Here is a 17,812-nt window from a genome sequence, read left to right as displayed (position 1 = left end):
ATCCTGTAGTCCTGAATGTTGTTAGTGGAGGAATAGTGCCTGTTGGTGATGGGTGGATGAAGGTGGAAGTGGACACCTGTGCATGGGTAGAGGTGATGACTGTGTGAGTGCTTGGGCTCACCAATGAGGTGGACGAAGGTGGAATGTGAGTGGGAAGTGTGGTCTGAGGGTGTGAAGTGGTTGAATAGGTAGTGGTAGTCTTGAAGGATGTTGTAGTCACAGGACCTGTGGAAGAGATGGGAATGCTCCCCGTAGGTGGGGAATGTGTGGTGAAGGGTTTGGGTGGCCCGCTGCTGGTGGTCAAGGGGCTGTGGACCACAGTGGTGCCGGTTTCTGTACTGGTGGGATTGTAATTAATGGTGGTGGTAGAAGTTAGGGTGATTTCAGGATGGTGTGTGGGAGAAACATGTGAGTGAAGGGATGTAGAGGTTTTGACTGTGCTGAATGAGCTGTGAGCTTGGCTCGTCCGAATGGTGGTTCCCGTCATTGGTGGGGTTGTGGGCGTGGACCCTGTGTCACTGACCGTTGTTGGTGGAGGAATGGTGCCTGTTGGCGTTGAGTGGATGGAGGAGGAAGTGAACATCTGTGTATGGGTAGGCGTGATGACTGTGTGAGTACCTGGAGTCACCGAGGAGGTGGAAAAAGGTGGAACGTGAGTGGGAAGTGTGGTCTGAGGGTGTGATGGGGTTGGATAGATAGTGGTGGTCTGGAAGGATGTTGCAGTCATAGGACCTGTGGAAGAGATGGGAGTGCTCCCTGTAGGTGGGGAGTGTGTGGTGATGGGTGTGGGTGTCCTGCTGCTGGTGGCCGAGGTGGCGTGGGTCACAGTGGTGCTGGTGCCTGTACTGGTGGACTTGGGAGTATTTGTGGTGGTAGAAGTTGGAGTGATTTCTGGATGGTGTGTGGAGGAAAGGTGTGAGTGGAGGGATGTAGAGGTTTTGGCTGTGCTGAATGAACTGTGGGCTTGGCTGGTCCTACTGGTTGTTGCTGTCATTGGTGGGGCTGTGTGGGTGGACCCTGTAGCCTTGACTGTTGTCTGTGGATGAATGGTGCCTGTTGGCGTTGAGTGGATATAGGCAGAAGTGGACATCTCTGTGTGGGTAGGGATGATGATTGTGTGAGTACTTGGAGTCACTGAGGAGGTGGAGAAAGGTGGAACTTGAGTGGGAAGTGTGGTCTGAGGGTGTGATGGTGCCTGTGGACATTGAGTGGATGGAGGCAGAAGTGGACATCTGTGCGTGGGTAGGGGTGATGACTGTGTGAGTGCTTGGAGTCACCAAGGAGGTGGAGAAAGGTGGAACATGAGTGGGAAGTGTGGTTTGAGGGTGTGATGGGGTTGGATAGGTAGTGGTGGTCTTGAAGGATGTTGGAGTCATAGGACCTGTGGAAAACAGGGGACTACTCCCTGTAGGTGGGAAGTGTGTTGTGACCGGTGGTGGCAGCCTGCTGCTGGTGGCTGAGGTGGTGTGGGTCACAGGGGTGCCGGTGGCTGCACTGGTGGACTTGGGAGTAATTGTGATGGTAGAAGTTGGGGTGATTTCTGGATGATGTGTGGAGGAAGCATGTGAGTGTAGGGATGTAGACGTTTTGGCTGTGCTGAAGGAGCTTTGGGCTTGGGTGGTCCTACTGGTTGTTGCCGTCATTGGTGGGGCCGTGTGGGTGGACCCTGTGGCCTTGACCGTTGTTTGTGGAGGAATGGTGCCTGTTGGCATTGAGTGCATATAGGTGAAAGTGGACATCTGTGCATGGGTAGGGATGATGACTGGGTGAGTACTTGGGTTCACCAAGGAGGTGGAGAAAGATGGAATGTGAGTGGGAATTGTGGTCTGAGGGTGTGATGGGGTTGGATAGGTAGCGGTGGTCTTGAAGGATGTTGCCGTCATGGGACCTATGGAAGAGACAGCAGTGCTCCCCGTAGGTGGGGAGCGTGTGGTGAAGGGTAGTGGCGGCCTGCTGCTGCTGGCTGAGGTGGTGTGGGCCACAGGGGTTCTGGTGCCTGTACTAGTGGCGTTGGGAGTAATGGTGGTGGTAGAAGTTGGGGTGAATCCTGGATGATGTGTGGAGGAAGCATGTGAGAGGAGGGATGTGGAGGTTTTGGCTGTGCTGAATGAGCTGTGGACTTGGCTGGTCCCACTGGTGGTCACTGTCATCGGTGGGGCTGTGTGCGTGGACCCTGTGGTTGTGAGCATTGTCGGTGGAGGAATGGTACCTGTTGGTGTTGAGTGGATGGAGGCAGAAGTGGACATCTGTGGGTGGATAGAGGTGATGACTGTGTAAGTACTCGGAGTTACCGAGGAGGTGGAGAAAGGTGGAATGTGAGTGGGAAGTATGGTGTGAGGTTGTGATGGGGTTGGATAGGTAGTGGTCGTCTTGAGAGATGTCGTAGTCGTAGGACCTTTGGAAGTGGTGGGACTGCTCCCTGTAGGTGTGGAGTGTGTGGTGAAGGGTGGTGGTGGCCTGCTGCTGGTGGCCGAGGTGGTGTGGGCCACAGGGGTTCCAGTGTCTGTACTAGTGGGGTTGGGAGTAATTGTGATGGTAGAAGTTGGGGTAATTTCTGGATGATGTGTGGAGGAACCATGTGAATGTAGGGATGTAGAGGTTTTGACTGTGCTGAATGAGCTGTGGACTTGGCTGGTCCCACTGGTAGTCCCTGTCATTGGTGGGGCTGTGTGTGTGGACCCTGTTGCCTTGACCGTTGTTGATGAAGGAATGGTGCCTATTGGTGTTGAGTGGATGGAGGTGGAAGTGGACATCTGTGCATGGGTTGAGGTGATGACCTTGTGAGTACTTGAAGTCACCGAGGAAGTGGAGAAAGGTGGAACGTGAGTGGGAAGTGTGGTGTGAGGTTGTGATGGGGTTGGATAGGTAGTGGTAGTCTTGAAGGATATTGTAGTCATAGGACCTGTGGAAGAGCTGGGTCTGCTCCCTGAAGGTGAATGTGTGGTGAAGGGTGTGTGTGGCTCACTGATGGTGGTCAACGTGGTGTAGGCCACAGGGGTGCTGGTTCCCGCACTAGTGGACTTGGGAATAATGGTGGTAGAGTTTGGTGTGGTTTCAGGATGGTGTGTGGAGGAAGCATGTGAGTGGAGGGATGTAGAGGTTTTGGCTGTGCTGAATGAGCTGTGGGCTTGGCTGGTCTGAATGGTGGTCCCCGTCATTGGTGGGGCTGTGCGTGTGGACCCTGTGGCCATGTGCGTTGTCAGTGGAGGAATGGTGCCTGTTGGCGTTGAGTGGATTGAGGCAGAAGTGGATATCTGTGGATGGGTAAGAGTTATGACTGTGTGAGTACTTGGAGTCACTGACGAGGTGGATGAAGGTGGAACATGAGTGGGAAGTGTGGTCTGAGGATGTGATGGGGTTGGATAGGTAGTGGTGGTCTGGAAGGATGTTGTAGTCATAGGACCTGTGGAAGTGATGGGAGTGCTCCCTGTAGGTGAGGATTGTGTGGTAAATGGTGTGGGTGGCCTGCTGCTGGTGACCGAGCTGGTGCGGGTCACAGGGGTGCCGGTGCCAGTACTGGTGGACTTGGGATTATTTGTGGTGGTAGAAGTTGGGGTGATTTCTGGATGGTGTGTGGAGGAAGCATGTGAGTATAGGGATGTAGAAGTTGTGGCTGTGCTGAATGAGCTGTGGGCTTGGCTGGTCCCACTGGTGGTCCCCGTCATCGATGGGGCTGTGTGGGTGGACCCTGTGGCACTGACTGTTGTCGGTGGTACAATGGTGCCTGTGGACATTGAGTGGATGGAGGCAGAAGTGGACATCTGTGCGTGGGTAGGGGTGATGACTGTGTGAGTGCTTGGAGTCACCAAGGAGGTGGAGAAAGGTGGAACATGAGTGGGAAGTGTGGTTTGAGGGTGTGATGGGGTTGGATAGGTAGTGGTGGTCTTGAAGGATGTTGGAGTCATAGGACCTGTGGAAAACAGGGGACTACTCCCTGTAGGTGGGAAGTGTGTTGTGACCGGTGGTGGCAGCCTGCTGCTGGTGGTAGAGAAAGGTGGAACGTGAGTGTGAAGTGTGGTCTGAGGGTGTGATGGGGTTGGATAGGTAGTGGTGGTCTTGAAGGATGTTGTAGTCATAGGACCTGTGGTTGTGCCAGGACTACTCCCTGAATGTGGGGAATGTGTGGTGAAGGGTGTGTGTGGCTCACTGATAGTGGCCGAGGTGGTGTGGGCCACAGGGGTGCTGGTTCTTGCACTGGTGGATTTGGGAGTAATGTTGGTGGTTGAAGTTGAGGTAATTTCAGGATGATGTGTGGAAGAAGCATGTGAGTAGAAGGATGTGGAGGTTTTGGCTGTGCTGAATGAGCTCGGGGCTTTGCTGGTCCCACTGGTGGTCACCATCATCGATGGGGCTGTGTGCATGGACCCTGTGGTCGTGAGCGCTGTTGATGGAGGAATGGTGCCTGTTGGCGTTGAGTGGATGGAGGCAGAAGTAGACAAATGTACGTGGGTAGGGGTGATGACTGTGTGAGTAGCTGGAGTCACCAAGGAGGTGGAGAAAGGTGGAACGTGAGTGGGAAGTGTGGTCTGAGGGTGTGATGGGGTTGGATAGGTAGTGGTGGTCTGGAAGGATGTAGCAGTGATAGGACCTGTGGAAGAGACGGGACTACTCCCTGTAGGTAGGGAGTATGTGGTGAAAGGTGGTGGTGGCCTGCTGCTGGTGACCAAGGTGGTGTGGGCCACAGGGGTGCCCGTGCCTGTACTGGTGGGGTTGGGAGTAATGGTGGTGGTAGAAGTTAGGGTGATTTCAGGATGGTGTGTGGAAGAAGCATGTGAGTGTAGGGATGTAGAGGCTGTGGTTGTGCTGAATGAGCTGTGGGCTTGGCTGGTCCTGCTGGTAGTCACTGTTGTTGGTGGGGCTGTGTGGGTGGACCCTGTGACCTTGACCGTTGTTGGTGGAGGAATGGTACCTATTGGCACTGAGTGGATAGAGGAGGAAGTGGACCTCTGTGCGTGGGTAGGGGTGATGACTGTGTGAGTACTTGGAGTCACCAAGGAGGTGGAGAAAGCTGGAAAATGAGTGGGAAGTGTGGTCTGAGGGTGTGATGGGGATGGATAGGTAGTGGTGGTCTGGAAGGATGTTGCAGTCATAGGACCTGTGGAAGAGACAGAAGTGCTCCCTATAGGTGGGGAGTGTGTTGTGATCGGTGTGGGTGTCCTGCTGCTGGTGGCCGAGGTGGTGTGGGTCACAGGGGTGCCCGTGCCTGTACTGGTGGACTTGGGAGTAATGTTGGTGGTAGAAGTTGGGGTGACTTCAGGATGGTGTGTGGAGGAAGCGTGTGAGTGTAGGGATGTAGAGGTTTTGGCTGTACTGAATGAGCTGTTGTCTTGGCTGGTCCTACTGGTTGTTGCCGTCATTGGTGGGGCTGTGTGGGTGGACCTTGTGGACTTGACTGTTGTTTGTGGAGGAATGGTGCCTGTTGGCATTGAGTGGATGGAGGCAGAAGTGGACATCTGTGCGTGGGTAGGGATGACTGTGTGAGTATTTAGAGTCACTGAGGAGGTGGAGAAAGGCGGCACGTGAGTGGGAAGTGTGGTGTGAGGGTGTGATGGGGTTGAATTGGCAGTGGTGGTCTGGAAGGATGTTGCAGTCACAGGACCTGTGGAAGCAATGGGACTCCCCACTGGTGGGGAGTGTGTGATGTGTGGGGTTTGGGGCGTTGTGTATTCAGTAGTCATTCCTGTTTGAGTTGTCTCTGTGGCTGTAGGCCTCGTGGGTTGTCCTGGCTGTGGGGTGGTTGGGCCCGTGGTGCTCTCTGGGGTGGGACGTGGGCCTGTTGTCTGGGTGGCCGTTGTTCCTGGCAGTTCCTGATTCGTCGATTTTGCTGTGGGAATCGGTGAAGTTGTCATCGTTACTGTTCTTGTTTCTCTACCGTGACCTCTGCTGGCCTTTTGTCCATGTGACCTTTTTCTTGCCTGTCTCTGGTCCTGTGACATGGTCCCTGCTGGGCACTCCAGCCTGCCCCAGTGTCTCCATCTCACCTGGACCTGCTCCGCATCCTGCCCTGAGCTGAGTGCTGACTCCTTCAGCGCAGCTGCCACCCTGTGACTGGAGCCCAGGCCCTACTTTATGCCCCTCTGGTTCCTTGTGGCCCTGGTGGTGGCCCCTGCCCTCCTGTACCTCCGCTCCCCAGGCCTGCCTCTGTGGGTGCAGGGCGGCCCTCCCTCGCATCCAGCTCCAGCGTGCACTGTTGGGCTGCCTTCCCGCTTGCCCTCTGGGAAATACGGGGTCTCCTTTGCGGCTGAGTCACCAAATGTGAGCTGGAGGTGGGACTGGGTGCGTTCGTGATTGTTGGCATCCTATGGCGCCGTGACTTACGCAGCGTGGGGCTTGTCCCTGATGTGGCTGGTGGTGGTGGTGTCACCGTGGTCCGTGTTGTGGACTGAGCTGTGGACGTTGTGGCTGGGCTGGAGGTCGATGCCGTGGCCCTGGTTGTGGCCTGGGTCACTGTGGGTTTTGTGGCTGTCGAGCTCAGTGTGGCTGTGGGAGGCAGCCCTGATGTGGCTTGTGGGGTGACGGCCGTGGTTGGTCTAGGTGGTTCTGCAGAGGACAGCCGCCCGGAACATCCCCTTCCTGTGGGCCTGCATCTCAAAGGCTTGTGTCCCAGCCCCCTGCCCTGCTCCTGGGATCCCTGGCCTGCTGTCCGGGACTCAGCCTCCTTGGAGGGGCTCTTCCTCTTGCCTTTGTTAGGTCTTCCCGCCGTACTCCTGGCTGTGGCGGCCAGAGCTGGGGCAGTGACCACACGCTCATGGGGCTGCAGCTGCTCCTGCACCCACCCTTACTCAGCTGAGCAGACTGTTGTCCTGTCCCCTCCAGGGTCCCTGGGCAGCAGATGGGGCCCTGCTCGGTGTCGGGCAGGGGCAGGCTGCCTGGCAGAGGCCCTGTAGGTCCCACATGGTTTCTAGTGACAGCAGCCAGCAGCAGGGAATGCCCCGTGCCGTGACCAGCTAAAAGTTTTTCTGAAAAATCCCCAGTTTGGCTCCCAAGCATAGGAAATTCTATGCTGAGAATCTGCTTAGTGGCAGATCTGAGCCAGGACGCGGGGCCATCCCTGAACCCACCCCAGAGGTGTACCTAGGACCCCCTGCAGCTGCCCTTTCCATGGGCTCATCTGGAGGCTCCTTACCTCCCGAGGAGGCTGTGGGCTTGGAGGATGTGAGCGTGGCTGGAAGGAGGGGTGTCTGAGTGGGGCTGGCAGGGGTGCTTTTGGAGCTGGATGAGGGTCCGGTGGAGCTGAGAAGCCCGATGGTGGTGGAGGTTCCCGTTGTGGGCCAGACTTGTGTGGGCCGTGAGCCTGGGTGGATGGACATGCCATCAGGGCTGCAGGGCACTGGCACATCCTTGGGGAGCACCCTCCCCGCTGCCTGCTTGGCCCTGAAGCCGGGCAGCCCTGCAGGGGCTGATGTGCCAGGCACGCAGTTGAGGGCTGGCCCGTGGCTCTCTGAGTGCAGCCTGGCTCCTGGCCGGGCCTTCTGCATGGCGGCGGTCACCTGTTGAGGCCCCACTGTGTGCTCATCCGTGGGTCCAGCCAGGGCCACAGGGACCAGGCTGCTGCCTGGCTGTGGGCTGAGCTCCTCCCCCAGCTCTGATTGCCAGGTTAGACCTGGGAAGGGCACAGGTACTGCCTGCCCCCTCCCTGCTTCCCACCCAACAGATTTGTCCAGGGAGCCGGGGGGAGCCCAGGAAAGGGCCCCGTCACCTTGGCACCTAGTGTGCGTGCAATCACCTGTGGTGGATGGCTGCGGTGTGGTGGCTGGCACTGCAAGAAGACGGCGTCAGCTCCCTGTGGCGCTCGAAGCCTCCCCACCCCACGGGGCCTCCGGGAGCTCCAAGGGCCTGAGTCAGAGATGCTCACCAAGGATGAGGTGGAGGGGATTGGAGGGGCTGAGAGCCCACCCTTCCCTCTCTCCCTTTCTCCTTCCCGGGATGATTCCCACTCTCTACCCCAGGCACCCTGGCAGGCCTGGTGAGGGTAGGGGGAGCTGGGGGCTGGTGGAAGAGGGATGGGAGGGCCCAGCGGGGTTCAGTGCTGTGTTTTTCTCTCTGCTGCCATGGGCTGGAGGCTGCCTGAGTCTCTGGAGACCCACGGGGCTAGGGTCCCGGACAGTGGAGTCCCAGAGCTCACAGGTAAGGGCACACAGCCCCCAAGGGCTCTCTCCCTTGTTTGTGGGATGCAGACATGCTTTCTGCCTCCATGTAGGCAGGGGCAGGGGTTCTCAGGGCAGCTGACTGGACTTACTGCAGGGCACGCACACCCCCTCCTCGTGGTCGAAGTACTCATCCTGGGAGCAGTTGTAGCAGCCTAGGGTGGAGAACGGCCAGGCTGTGTGACCAGTGGCCAGCCAGGCCCACCTGCATGTTTCCTGCCCTGGTGACCTCCTTCCTCTCTGCCTTTTTTTTTTTTGAGTTGGAGTCTCGCTCTGTCGCCCAGGCTGGAGTGCAGTGGCGTGATCTTAGCTCACTGCAACTTCTGCCTCCTGGATTCAAGTGATTCTCCTACCTCAGCCTCCCAAGTAGCTGCGATGGCAGGCGTGTGCCATGATGCATGGCTAATTTTTGTATTTTTAGTAGTGATGGGGCTTTGCCATGTTGGCCAGGCTGGTCTCGAATTCCTGACCTCAGGTGATTTGCCTGCCTCGGCCTCCCAGTGTGCGGGGATTACAGTTTCACCCGCGCACCTTGCTCTAAGCCACTCCTTTCCCGCCATGCCTTCCTCAGGCTTTGGTCTCTCATCCCCTGCTTATCACCCGAGGCTGGGGCTTCAGTGCCATCTTCCAGTCCTCACCTCCCCCTGGACCTCAGACACTGGCCCCTCTTCTGTGCTCCCCAATGCCCTGAGCCCCAGTGCATCTGTTCCTTGTGTCCGGATGGCTCCAGACATCACCCTCCTCCATCGCTTGGGCCAGCACCTGTGAATCCCAGGACCATCTGCGTTCAGACATCTGCCCTGGGGCAGCCACAGGCCTCACAAAGACCCCTGCATCCTGGCCACACCCCATCCCACACCTCTGTGTACCCCACACCCCTCTGTAGCCCCGCGCCCCTCACTTGCTCGCTCTGCCCACTGCCCTGGCTTTCTCAAGGGTTCTGGGCACGAGGCTGCTCCTGGCTGTTCCTCTGGACACTCTCCTGGCTCCCCTCCTCACCTTTCCCATCCTCACCCTCACATCTGCCTCCCACCAAGGACCCCAACCACCCTTTGTGTCACGGAAGCCATGGGGTAGTTCTCCCACCCCGGCCTGCCTTTCTCCCCTCCATGGTGGCGCCTTGGCCAACACTGGTTCTGCCTCCTTAGGCACTTCTCCCTGGCTGGGAGGGAAGCTCCAGGGTGCAGGACTGTTTGTTTTGTGTAAGGCCAGGTCCCCTGACCTGGAACTGACCTGGAGGACAGAGGTGCTCAGAACGCATCTTCTGAGCGAGTGAATGACTGTGTGTGTGAAAGAATGAATGCGCAAGTGAATGACTGCATCAATGTGTATGAGTGAATGTGCTTGAATGAATAAGCAAGCATGAATGAATGAATGAATGTGCATGGATGAATGTGTGAATGAGTGAATGTGCATGAATGTTCAATGAATGCGTGAATGTGCATGAGTGAATGAACAAATGTGCATGAATGAATATGCATGAATCTGCGTGAATGTGCCCGAGTGAATGTGTGAATGAGCATGAATGAATGCATGAATGAATGTGTTGAGTGAATGCGTGAATGAATGAGCATGAATATGTTGAATGAGTGTGCGTGAGTGAGCGTGAATGGATGAATGTGGAGTGAATGTGCGTGAATGAATGTGCATGAATGAATGTGCATGAGTGAATGTGCGTGAGAATGTGAGTGGATGAACAAATGTGTGTGCATCAATGAATATGCGTGAATGAATGTGCATGAATCTGCGTGAGTGTGACTGCGTGAATGAATGAGCATGAATGAAGGTGCGTGAAGGAATGCGTGAATGCATGGATGAACAAATGTGTGTGAATGAATGAATATGCGTGAATGTGCATTGATCTGCATGAAAGAACGTGAATGTGAGTGAGTGAATGAATGTGTGAATTAATGAATGTGTGTGAATTAATGAGCATGAATGAATGTGTGAATGAGTGAATGTGTGTGAATGAATGAGTGAATGGGTCCCCCTGTGTATCTGCGTCACCTCCCCGCCACCTGGCACCTTCGATGTTGCTGCCTGGGACACTCTGTGGTTGGCCGGGGCAGAGGCAGGGCTGGTAGTGCCATGTGCAGTTGGCCTCCTGGGTGTACTGGTACTCGCCGTGGCTGTCTTGCGTGTGCGTGTTGTAGAAGCCGCAGTAGATGGCTGGGAGGAAGGGACATGTCAGCTGGCGGGGTTCCTGGCCCTGGCCCTGCCCCTGACCCAGTGGTTCCCCTGGGCATGCGTGGAACCTGAGCGTGGGCGGGGAAGGCCTGGGCCCTCTTGGCAAAACCTCCCCTGGGCAGCTGGGGGCTGCAGGAGGACCAGGGTGGCCCTGCAGGGCACAGCCTGGTGCCTGTCCAGGGAGAGGGGCCTGTGGGCGAGGGCAGCCCTGCGCTGGCCCTTAGTGGTGCTGGGTGTCAGGGGCTGGAGCAACCTGTGGGTGGGGTGGTCACTCACGGCAGAAGGCTGGGGTCCTCCAGTCCACACACACACCCTTGTCTAGACAGGCTTGGGCGTAGGCGGCCACAGCGTCGCACAGACACTCACAGTCCCCACCACTGTCACACCCACATGCGTCGCGCACGCAGGCCTCGTAGTAGGGCAGGTGGTATACCTGCAGGGGCATGTGCCAGTCAGTGTCTGGCTGTCGGGGGATGGCGGAGCACCAGGCTTGCCACCTGCAGTGCCCTCAGTGTGGTGAGGCCAGAGTGTGGTGGTAAGGGCGCTGGGACTGGGTGAGCGGCAGCACATGGACCTCAGCCCTGACCGCCAGCCACCCTCCCAAAGCCGATGCTGCCATGGAGGCCTGACCCAAGCTCACACCTTGAGATCCGCCATCGGGACCAAGGTGCGCTGCCACTAACCGTGGCCACTGCAGCCCTGCCCAGGGTCTCCGCTCCCCCCACATCACGCTCACGCTCAGCGGGCCAGTGCCATGCTGTTCCACCATGGGTTGCCCCCATCCTCTCAGTTCTTACTGCACCCCAATGACTGGATCACACCCTGGGCTGGGAAGTACATGCCTGCATCCTGGAGGTCTCCCTGACAACCGGCTCCTGAGCAGGGGCCCCCACCAGGCCATGCTGCCCCAGGGGACTCGTGGCACTGTCTGGTGGTGCTATTGGCATCTGGTGGCCAGAGGCCGGGGGCTGCTAAACAGCCACAGTGCATGAGTCGGCCCCACGTCAGGGCCCTGCGCTCAGGCAGAGGGTCTGAACCTCTCCGCACCGTGATCTGGCTGGTCTGGGATCCCATGGAGGGAGAACCGTGCCTGGCTTCCCCACCTTGGGCCAGACAGGGCCCAGCCCCCACCCCCTCCCCCACCCCCATGGGACATTTGTGGAGGAGCAGGCGCATAGCCCTCTGCCCAGTGCCCACCTTGCTGTGGCAGGCAGCAAAGGTCTGGCTGTTGATGATGCTGCACTTGCGCTCAGCCCAGGAGCTCCGGAAGGCATTGAGGCTGCAGGGGTCCGCCACGAAGCTCATGTCCCCGCACAGCGGGCTCTCCTTCCACGAGTTCACGAACTCCAGCTCGCTGGACGCCACGTACCTGCTGCGCGTCTCAAAGTCGTCCTTCATATTCCCGTTGAAGTTGCCACACAAGCCGCAGAGGGGATCCTGCAGGCAGCGGCATCAGGCCGGGCCCAGGGACTGTGCCATCCATCTCCACCCCTGCGTCGGGGAGGGTCTGGGAGGATGCAGAGGGCGTGCGGTACCTGCGAGGCACGGGTGATCCTGATGAGGATGGTCATGTGCCTGTTCCAGATGAGTGTCAGGTTGTACCTTCCGGGGACACTGATGTCCACGACAAGGCTCAGCGTGCCTGGCCTCACACTGAGCTGCACGTGGGACTCCTCCCCGGTGACCGTGTAGTTTCTGTCTGCCAGCACCACGGACAGGCCCTGTGGAGTAGGGTTGGCATGGGACTGCCTGTCTCCCCCGGCCCCTGGCACAGCCGTGCTGGACTGAGCTCTCAGAGGCAGAGCTGCCACGTCTGTTAAGGCCATGCACAGGAGCGTCTGCTGAGAACCAGCTTGGGGCAGAAGGACCTGGCATGCCTGGAACAGGGCTGAGGGCTGAAGCTCGCGCTTCCTGGAGAGTCCCTCCCCTCTGCCTGGAGACATTGCGCAGCCCCTGAAACCCTGTGGGGGACAAGCACCCCTGGTCCTGAGTGTCTGGCCAGGGAGGGGCAGCAGGCGCCCCTCAAGGAGAGGCAGGCGGGGAGAGTTGCACCTCGGGGCAGGACCTGGAGGCTCCAGTGGGCAGGGTCCAGCTGTGTGGCAGGGGCCCCCTACCGCCCCTCCTGCCCTGCCAGAGTCTGCCTGGCTACTCACCCCCAGGAAGATCTTGATGGCGCGTGAACACGTGACCCCGGAGTTCCCACAGATGACGTTCTCTGTCAGGATCTTGAAGGTCGGCTGTGAATCGTTGGCACCACACCCGTCCTGCAGGGAGAGGGCACTGAGGAGGAGCCCTGAGGGACGTGCCTCTGAGTCCCCGGGCCCCGCGGCCCCGCGCCCAGTGGTTACCGTGGCCAGGATATACTCGCAGTTGCCGTCGAATACGAAGCGTTGGCCGTCAAAGGTGACAACGTGGCCCTCCCCGTAGAGGGTACAGGTGGACGGGCAGTGGGTGCCCTGCTGGCAGTCCCACCTCCCTCTGGAGCAGGTGCTGTGGAGACAGCAGGTGTGGGTGGCAGGCCCATGGCCCTCCTGCCATACTGGGTGTGGTCCCTGGAGAGGCCAGGCTGCACCTCAGGATGCCCACACCTCCGGGACAACCCCACCCTGGGCAGCCCCTGCCTGCCCCAGATGGCCCCAGGAGCCCATGGCATCTGGAGCGAGGCTTTGTCTCACCAGGTCCTGCAGTCGGTGTGGAGCTCAGCTCCTCCAGGGTAGGAGACCCCTGAGAACTCACACGGACACTCCTCAGGGGGCACACACTGCCCGTCAGCATTCTCGTAGAGGCCCTCGGCGCAGACACAGCCAGGCTCACACTTGGTGGGCACCTGGAGGGAGGCAGGTCAGCGGCCCCTGGAAGGGTGGCCTCAGCCAGCCACTGCCCAGCCCTGGGCCCTTCTGAGACCGCCTGGCATGTCTCCCAGGCCCTCTCCCTGAATACAGCCCTACTCTGTGGCCATTGTGGGCAGCTGGGCTCATTGCCTTAGCAAAGCTTCCCCCACCTTGTGGAAGGTGCTGGGACTCTGTACCCACCCCTACACGTGGACAACACCCCCCCGCAAGCTGGTGCTGGCCACTGTCCTCAGGGATCCCTGCAGACGAGCCCCTGAAGCTTCCAGCTGCCCGGCCACAGGGCCGCTCCCACCTCCTGGCCAGCCCCAGGCACCCGCCGCAGGGCAGAACATAGCCGGGTCTCCCGGGGTTCTGGAAATCCCCTCATGGCCAAGGTGGGGCCTGGGCGTTCCCGCTCCTTGCGTGCCCCCTTACGCAGGCAACACCAGTGGCCAGCATCTGGCATGTGGGGGCACAGGCTGCCCCAAACTTGTTCTCCGAGGACTGGTTGCAGGACTTGAAGGTCTTGGGGGCCTGGCAGGAGGCTGCAGGAAAGAAGGGCACGCAGTCAGGACACTCAGAGGAAGCCGGGGGCCCCTCACAGTCCCAGCCTGTGGCCGGTGCTGCTGTACGTACCCAGGAACATCTGTAGCCGCTGCGGACAAGTCAGCCGCCCGTTGATGCAGTAGCTGCAAGAGAGAGGCTGCGTGAGCCCCCGGGGCCCGGCAGGGACCCCCCCGCCTGGCCCCTGCCTGGCCCCTCACCAGGTGACGCCGTTGATGATGGTGGACTGATCGGCCAGGATGAACTTGTAACCCTCCAGTGTGCACGGGCACTGGGCCTTGCGCACACACTCGCCCTTGTGGTTCAGGTAGGTGCCATTGGGGCAGTTGCAACCGTCCACGGGCACTGCGCTGGCATGGCACTCGGCGGCACGGTCCGACAGCGACAGGCAAGTGCGCCCACAGGCTTGGCTGTTGTAGCTGAAGGTGGTGTTGCCCGTGCAGGGGACGGCTGTGGGGGACCCGGGCATTAGACCCTCCGGGAGGGGCCGGCCGGGGAGGACGAGCTTGGGTTCCACTGCCTGCCGGGCACTGCAGAGCCTCAGAGCTTGAGGCCCCAGGACACCCCCTCATGAGCCCAGCCTGCTGTGATCCCGTTCAAGCCCCGCCGGGCACTCACTGCAGTTGTCCACGCTGCTTCTCCAGCCCCAGAGCAGGACGCCCCGTGAGGAGCAGGCGTGTACATAGTCGCCCAGGGCGGCACAGATGTGGGGGAAGGTCTCCTCGTAGTTGCAGGCCTGGTACACGCACCTCTGCGGGCAGAGAGCCAGCATGGGCTGGTGGCAGGCACCCTGCCCTGGGGATGTGGGGGCCCCAAACCTATGCCCTTGGGTGCGTGAGACCATGTCAGCCACCACGGCCTCCCCTGCAGCCCTCCCAAGGCGCCCTCGGGGCCTCACCTTGTAGAAGGGCGTGGGGTTCACTGTGGCATGGCACCTCTCGAACACCGTGCCAGTCCTCAGCAGCATGGAACAGTGGGTCTCCGCACACACCTCTGGGGACGACAGGCCCGGGTGTGAGTCCCGGCCCCTCCCCATTCCAGCCACGGCTCTTCCCAGGGACCCCCCACCCTGGCAGCTGGGCCTGTGGTCGAGTCCAGGGGTCTGTCAGAACTGGGTGCTGGGGGGCAGCCGGGGGAGTTGGGGGCCGGGCACTCACTGTTGAGCTGGCTCATGGAGCAGGGGTCAGTCTCACGCTCCAGAGCGGCTGGACAGTTCCCCGCCCGCCAGGAGTCCACAAACAGCGAGGCGGTGCCCTCGGCAATACCCACGCTGGTGGTGAAGTCGTCCGTAGTGTCCCCGTTGAAGGTGCCGCAGAGCCCTGAGCCGGCGGGCCTGAGTTCAGCTTGAGCCCATCCCTCCTGCACCCATTCCTGCCCACACGCCCTGGAGCTCCCGTCCTTCCTCTAATAGCACCCTGGGTGAGAGGCTGCGTGGACCACATGTGCCTGTTACCCCCGAGGACTCCCCGGACACAGAGGGTTGTGTGAACCTCTCTTGGACCTTTCTCCTCCCCTGGTCATGGCCAGGCCCCGTAGGGATGAGGCAACAGGGCCACCCGGAGGGGCAGGGACTCACCTCTGGTCTGACCTCTGAACTGGGGCCCAACAGTGATGTAGGCCTGAAAGACGGGGCGCAGCTGGACCACGAGTTCCAACCCGAAGCTGGTGGCCATCTGGAGGTGGGTGGACGTCTGCCTGAAGACTGTGATGTTGCCTGCAGGACACAGTGCTCAATGGACCGTCTCAGTCCCCTCCCTGCCCACTGCAGCCCACCCCGAAGACACAGTTCTGGGGGGCCAGGGACTGGGCCAGGACGTACGAGTCTTGTATGGCAGCCACTTGGCTTCTCCATTGTTGGTGACCACCTCGTCCTGAGAGATCACAATTTTGTCCTGGAGAGAGGGTGACCTGAGTCAGGGCGCAGGCACCAGGGAGCGGAGCCCTGCTGGCAGGGATGGGTGCAGGAAAGGCCTTACCTGCCTGGAGAGATAGACCACAGCCACCAGGGAGGTCTCGGAGTGTGAGAAGCCGGACTTGTCATACACAGCCATGAGGGCACCGTCCTCAGGAAGCTGGGGGCTCTGCGAGGGGATGGCGCTCAGGCATGGGTGGGGTCACCGGGAGTGCCCCTCCCCATGGGCCACGGGGCTCGTCCTACCTGGAGGAGGATGTAGGTGCAGGTGCCGTGGAAGCGGTAGGGCCTGGCGTCGAACGTGGTGACGAAGGAGCCACCTTCCAGCGAGCAGTGGCCAGGGCATGGCCGCTCCCTGCACGCCCAGCGGCCCTGGGTGCACTGGCTGTGGGTGGGCATGGGGGCAACCGCATGGTGGGCAGGGCCGCTGGAGCTGGACAGCACACCCCTACCCGCCCTAGGCCAGCGGAACTCCTGCGGGCCAGCCAGAGCCCCCTCCAGCGCCTCACTCACCAAGTTTGGCAGGCGGCTATTGTGACCTCCCCGGGGGCATACATGGCACCGTTGAGCAGACAGGGGCACTGGGTGACGGGCACGCAGGTGTGGTTACTGGAGAGGTCGTTCAGGACCGTACCTGCAATAGAGGGGCTTCTTGGGGCTTGGGTGGGACTGACTGCCTCCCACTCTCCTGTTGGGCAGCCCCTCCCTGGCTCCAGGGAGACGCCCCCCCCTGCCCCCGCAACCTGGCTCCAGGAAGACGCCCCCTCCAGCCTGGGCCACGACTTCTCACTCCAGCTGCACTTGCATTTGCAAGTCTATGTCAGGCCCTGTGCGTCCACAGCCCTTCGTGCCAGTGTGCCCCGCCCAGGCTCCTGGTGAGTGGCGGCCTCCAGCAGGCAGGGATGTGTAACTGTCCCATGGGCCCAGCTCAAACCCTGCCTTCTCTTGGCAGCTCCCCGACTCCAGTGAGCAGCCCTCACTGCCTGTGGGTTTGCAGGGGTGGCCATGGCTGGGAGACCTGCAGGCTGCAAGCGTCCGGGTGGGAAAAGCCTGTCCCAGGCAAGAGGTGCCGGAGCTGGGGCTCAGATGGCAGAATGTTGGGGTGAGCCGGGTCGGGGTGGGTGGAGTCTGATGTCCCCTTGTCCCTGGGCTCTCTCCGGGGTCCCGGGGAGAGTTGAGTGCCTGCCACTGCCCTCACCTTCCGGGCAGAAGCACCCAAAGGTGCAGGAGCTGGAGCAGCTGTGCTGCGGGTTGGAGCAGGTCTTCACGCAGGCCGAGCCGCACTCCTGGTACACCTGGTTGGCTGGGCACTGACCCACAGCTGTGGGCACACACGACTCTGGTGAGAGGGTCCTCCCCGACCCCTACCTGTCCCACCCCAGCTTGGTGGAGGACTTAGCCCAGCCCCTCCTCCATCTAGAAGCAGCAGCCAGGATCTCCTGTCTCTCAGATGAGGAGGGATGCAGCCATCACATCAGGCAGTCCAGGGGCTGGGAGAGCTGGGTCTGGAGCCCTCGGCCTCCCTGCCCCTCCCCTACCCTTCCCTGGACTCACAGCACAGGCCGGGGCCCCGCCAGCGGCGGACGGGCTGGCCCACCATGCTGCACTGGCGGGAGTACTCGGACAGGGTGGCACAGCTGCTGTTCTGTGGGCCCGGCTGGGTGGCTGCGGCCACGTCTGCCTGGCAGCTTAGCATGAAGGGCTCCTTGGACACGTTGCACTCGGGGGCCACCAGGGTCAGCAGCTGGGTGCAGATCTGGGCCTGGGGGGGCCACTCAGGGTCATGGGGGCAAAGGCCACACCCTGTGCCACCATGACTGGGGAGGTCAGGGCAGGGCGTCTGTGCTGGGGCTGCTTGTGGGGGACCCTGGTGGTCTCGCCGACCCTGTGAGACCGGGGGTCAGCCCCACCTGGAGCCCCCTTGCTTACATGCTGGGCCTGCCGGACGTGGGTGTTAGGGATGTCCTCGGAGGTGCAGATCTCACCGGGGTCGTCCAGCTTCTGGAGGGCAGCGAACTTGTGGGGTTCCAGGAACTTGCCTGGGGGTGCAGGACAGGGGTCAGCACTGTGGGGGCTGGGCCTCAGAGGCACACCTGCCCTGCCCCCCACCTAGAGGCCCCCCAGCCCCGCCCCCCACCTACCCTCCTTGCTCAGAACAGAGGCCCCCCAGC

General features: G+C 60.3%; 2 protein-coding genes across 2 annotated transcripts in view; both read right to left on the bottom strand.

Moving 5' to 3' along the window:
- Positions 1-6: 6 nt before the first annotated feature.
- LOC108539599 (mucin-6-like) lies at positions 7-1,186 on the bottom strand (the record flags this gene model as incomplete). The annotated part of the gene is made up of 1 exon (XM_017888417.1): positions 7-1,186. A coding segment is annotated over one exon (1,180 nt), but the record flags the coding sequence as incomplete, so codon positions are not given.
- A 1-nt stretch (position 1,187) lies between these two features.
- LOC108539595 (mucin-6-like) overlaps positions 1,188-17,812 on the bottom strand; it is a gene marked incomplete at its 3' end in the record, with an annotated part of 22,372 nt that continues 5,747 nt past the window's right edge. The window contains exons 6-33 of the mRNA XM_017888409.1: positions 17,571-17,680; positions 17,196-17,403; positions 16,840-16,962; positions 16,155-16,275; positions 15,888-16,026; positions 15,706-15,810; positions 15,549-15,621; positions 15,306-15,443; positions 14,887-15,048; positions 14,628-14,722; positions 14,348-14,480; positions 13,930-14,179; positions 13,802-13,854; positions 13,601-13,710; positions 13,010-13,161; positions 12,683-12,824; positions 12,488-12,598; positions 11,870-12,055; positions 11,532-11,771; positions 10,611-10,767; positions 10,173-10,316; positions 8,240-8,302; positions 7,727-7,759; positions 7,127-7,603; positions 6,319-6,540; positions 5,600-5,824; positions 4,881-5,095; positions 1,188-2,687 (exon numbers count right to left, since the gene is read on the bottom strand). Of these exons, the coding sequence (XP_017743898.1) occupies positions 1,188-2,687; positions 4,881-5,095; positions 5,600-5,824; positions 6,319-6,540; positions 7,127-7,603; positions 7,727-7,759; positions 8,240-8,302; positions 10,173-10,316; positions 10,611-10,767; positions 11,532-11,771; positions 11,870-12,055; positions 12,488-12,598; positions 12,683-12,824; positions 13,010-13,161; positions 13,601-13,710; positions 13,802-13,854; positions 13,930-14,179; positions 14,348-14,480; positions 14,628-14,722; positions 14,887-15,048; positions 15,306-15,443; positions 15,549-15,621; positions 15,706-15,810; positions 15,888-16,026; positions 16,155-16,275; positions 16,840-16,962; positions 17,196-17,403; positions 17,571-17,680 (5,687 nt within the window). The remainder of the gene's footprint in view (positions 2,688-4,880; positions 5,096-5,599; positions 5,825-6,318; positions 6,541-7,126; positions 7,604-7,726; positions 7,760-8,239; positions 8,303-10,172; positions 10,317-10,610; positions 10,768-11,531; positions 11,772-11,869; positions 12,056-12,487; positions 12,599-12,682; positions 12,825-13,009; positions 13,162-13,600; positions 13,711-13,801; positions 13,855-13,929; positions 14,180-14,347; positions 14,481-14,627; positions 14,723-14,886; positions 15,049-15,305; positions 15,444-15,548; positions 15,622-15,705; positions 15,811-15,887; positions 16,027-16,154; positions 16,276-16,839; positions 16,963-17,195; positions 17,404-17,570; positions 17,681-17,812) is intronic.

This window comes from Rhinopithecus bieti, unplaced genomic scaffold (assembly GCF_001698545.2).
Source record: "Rhinopithecus bieti isolate Rb0 unplaced genomic scaffold, ASM169854v2 scaffold_2032, whole genome shotgun sequence".
In the NCBI taxonomy this organism is placed as follows: Eukaryota; Metazoa; Chordata; class Mammalia; order Primates; family Cercopithecidae; genus Rhinopithecus; species Rhinopithecus bieti.
The sequence above is the reverse complement of the archived record's forward strand: the minus strand, read 5'-3'. Positions and strand labels throughout refer to the sequence as shown.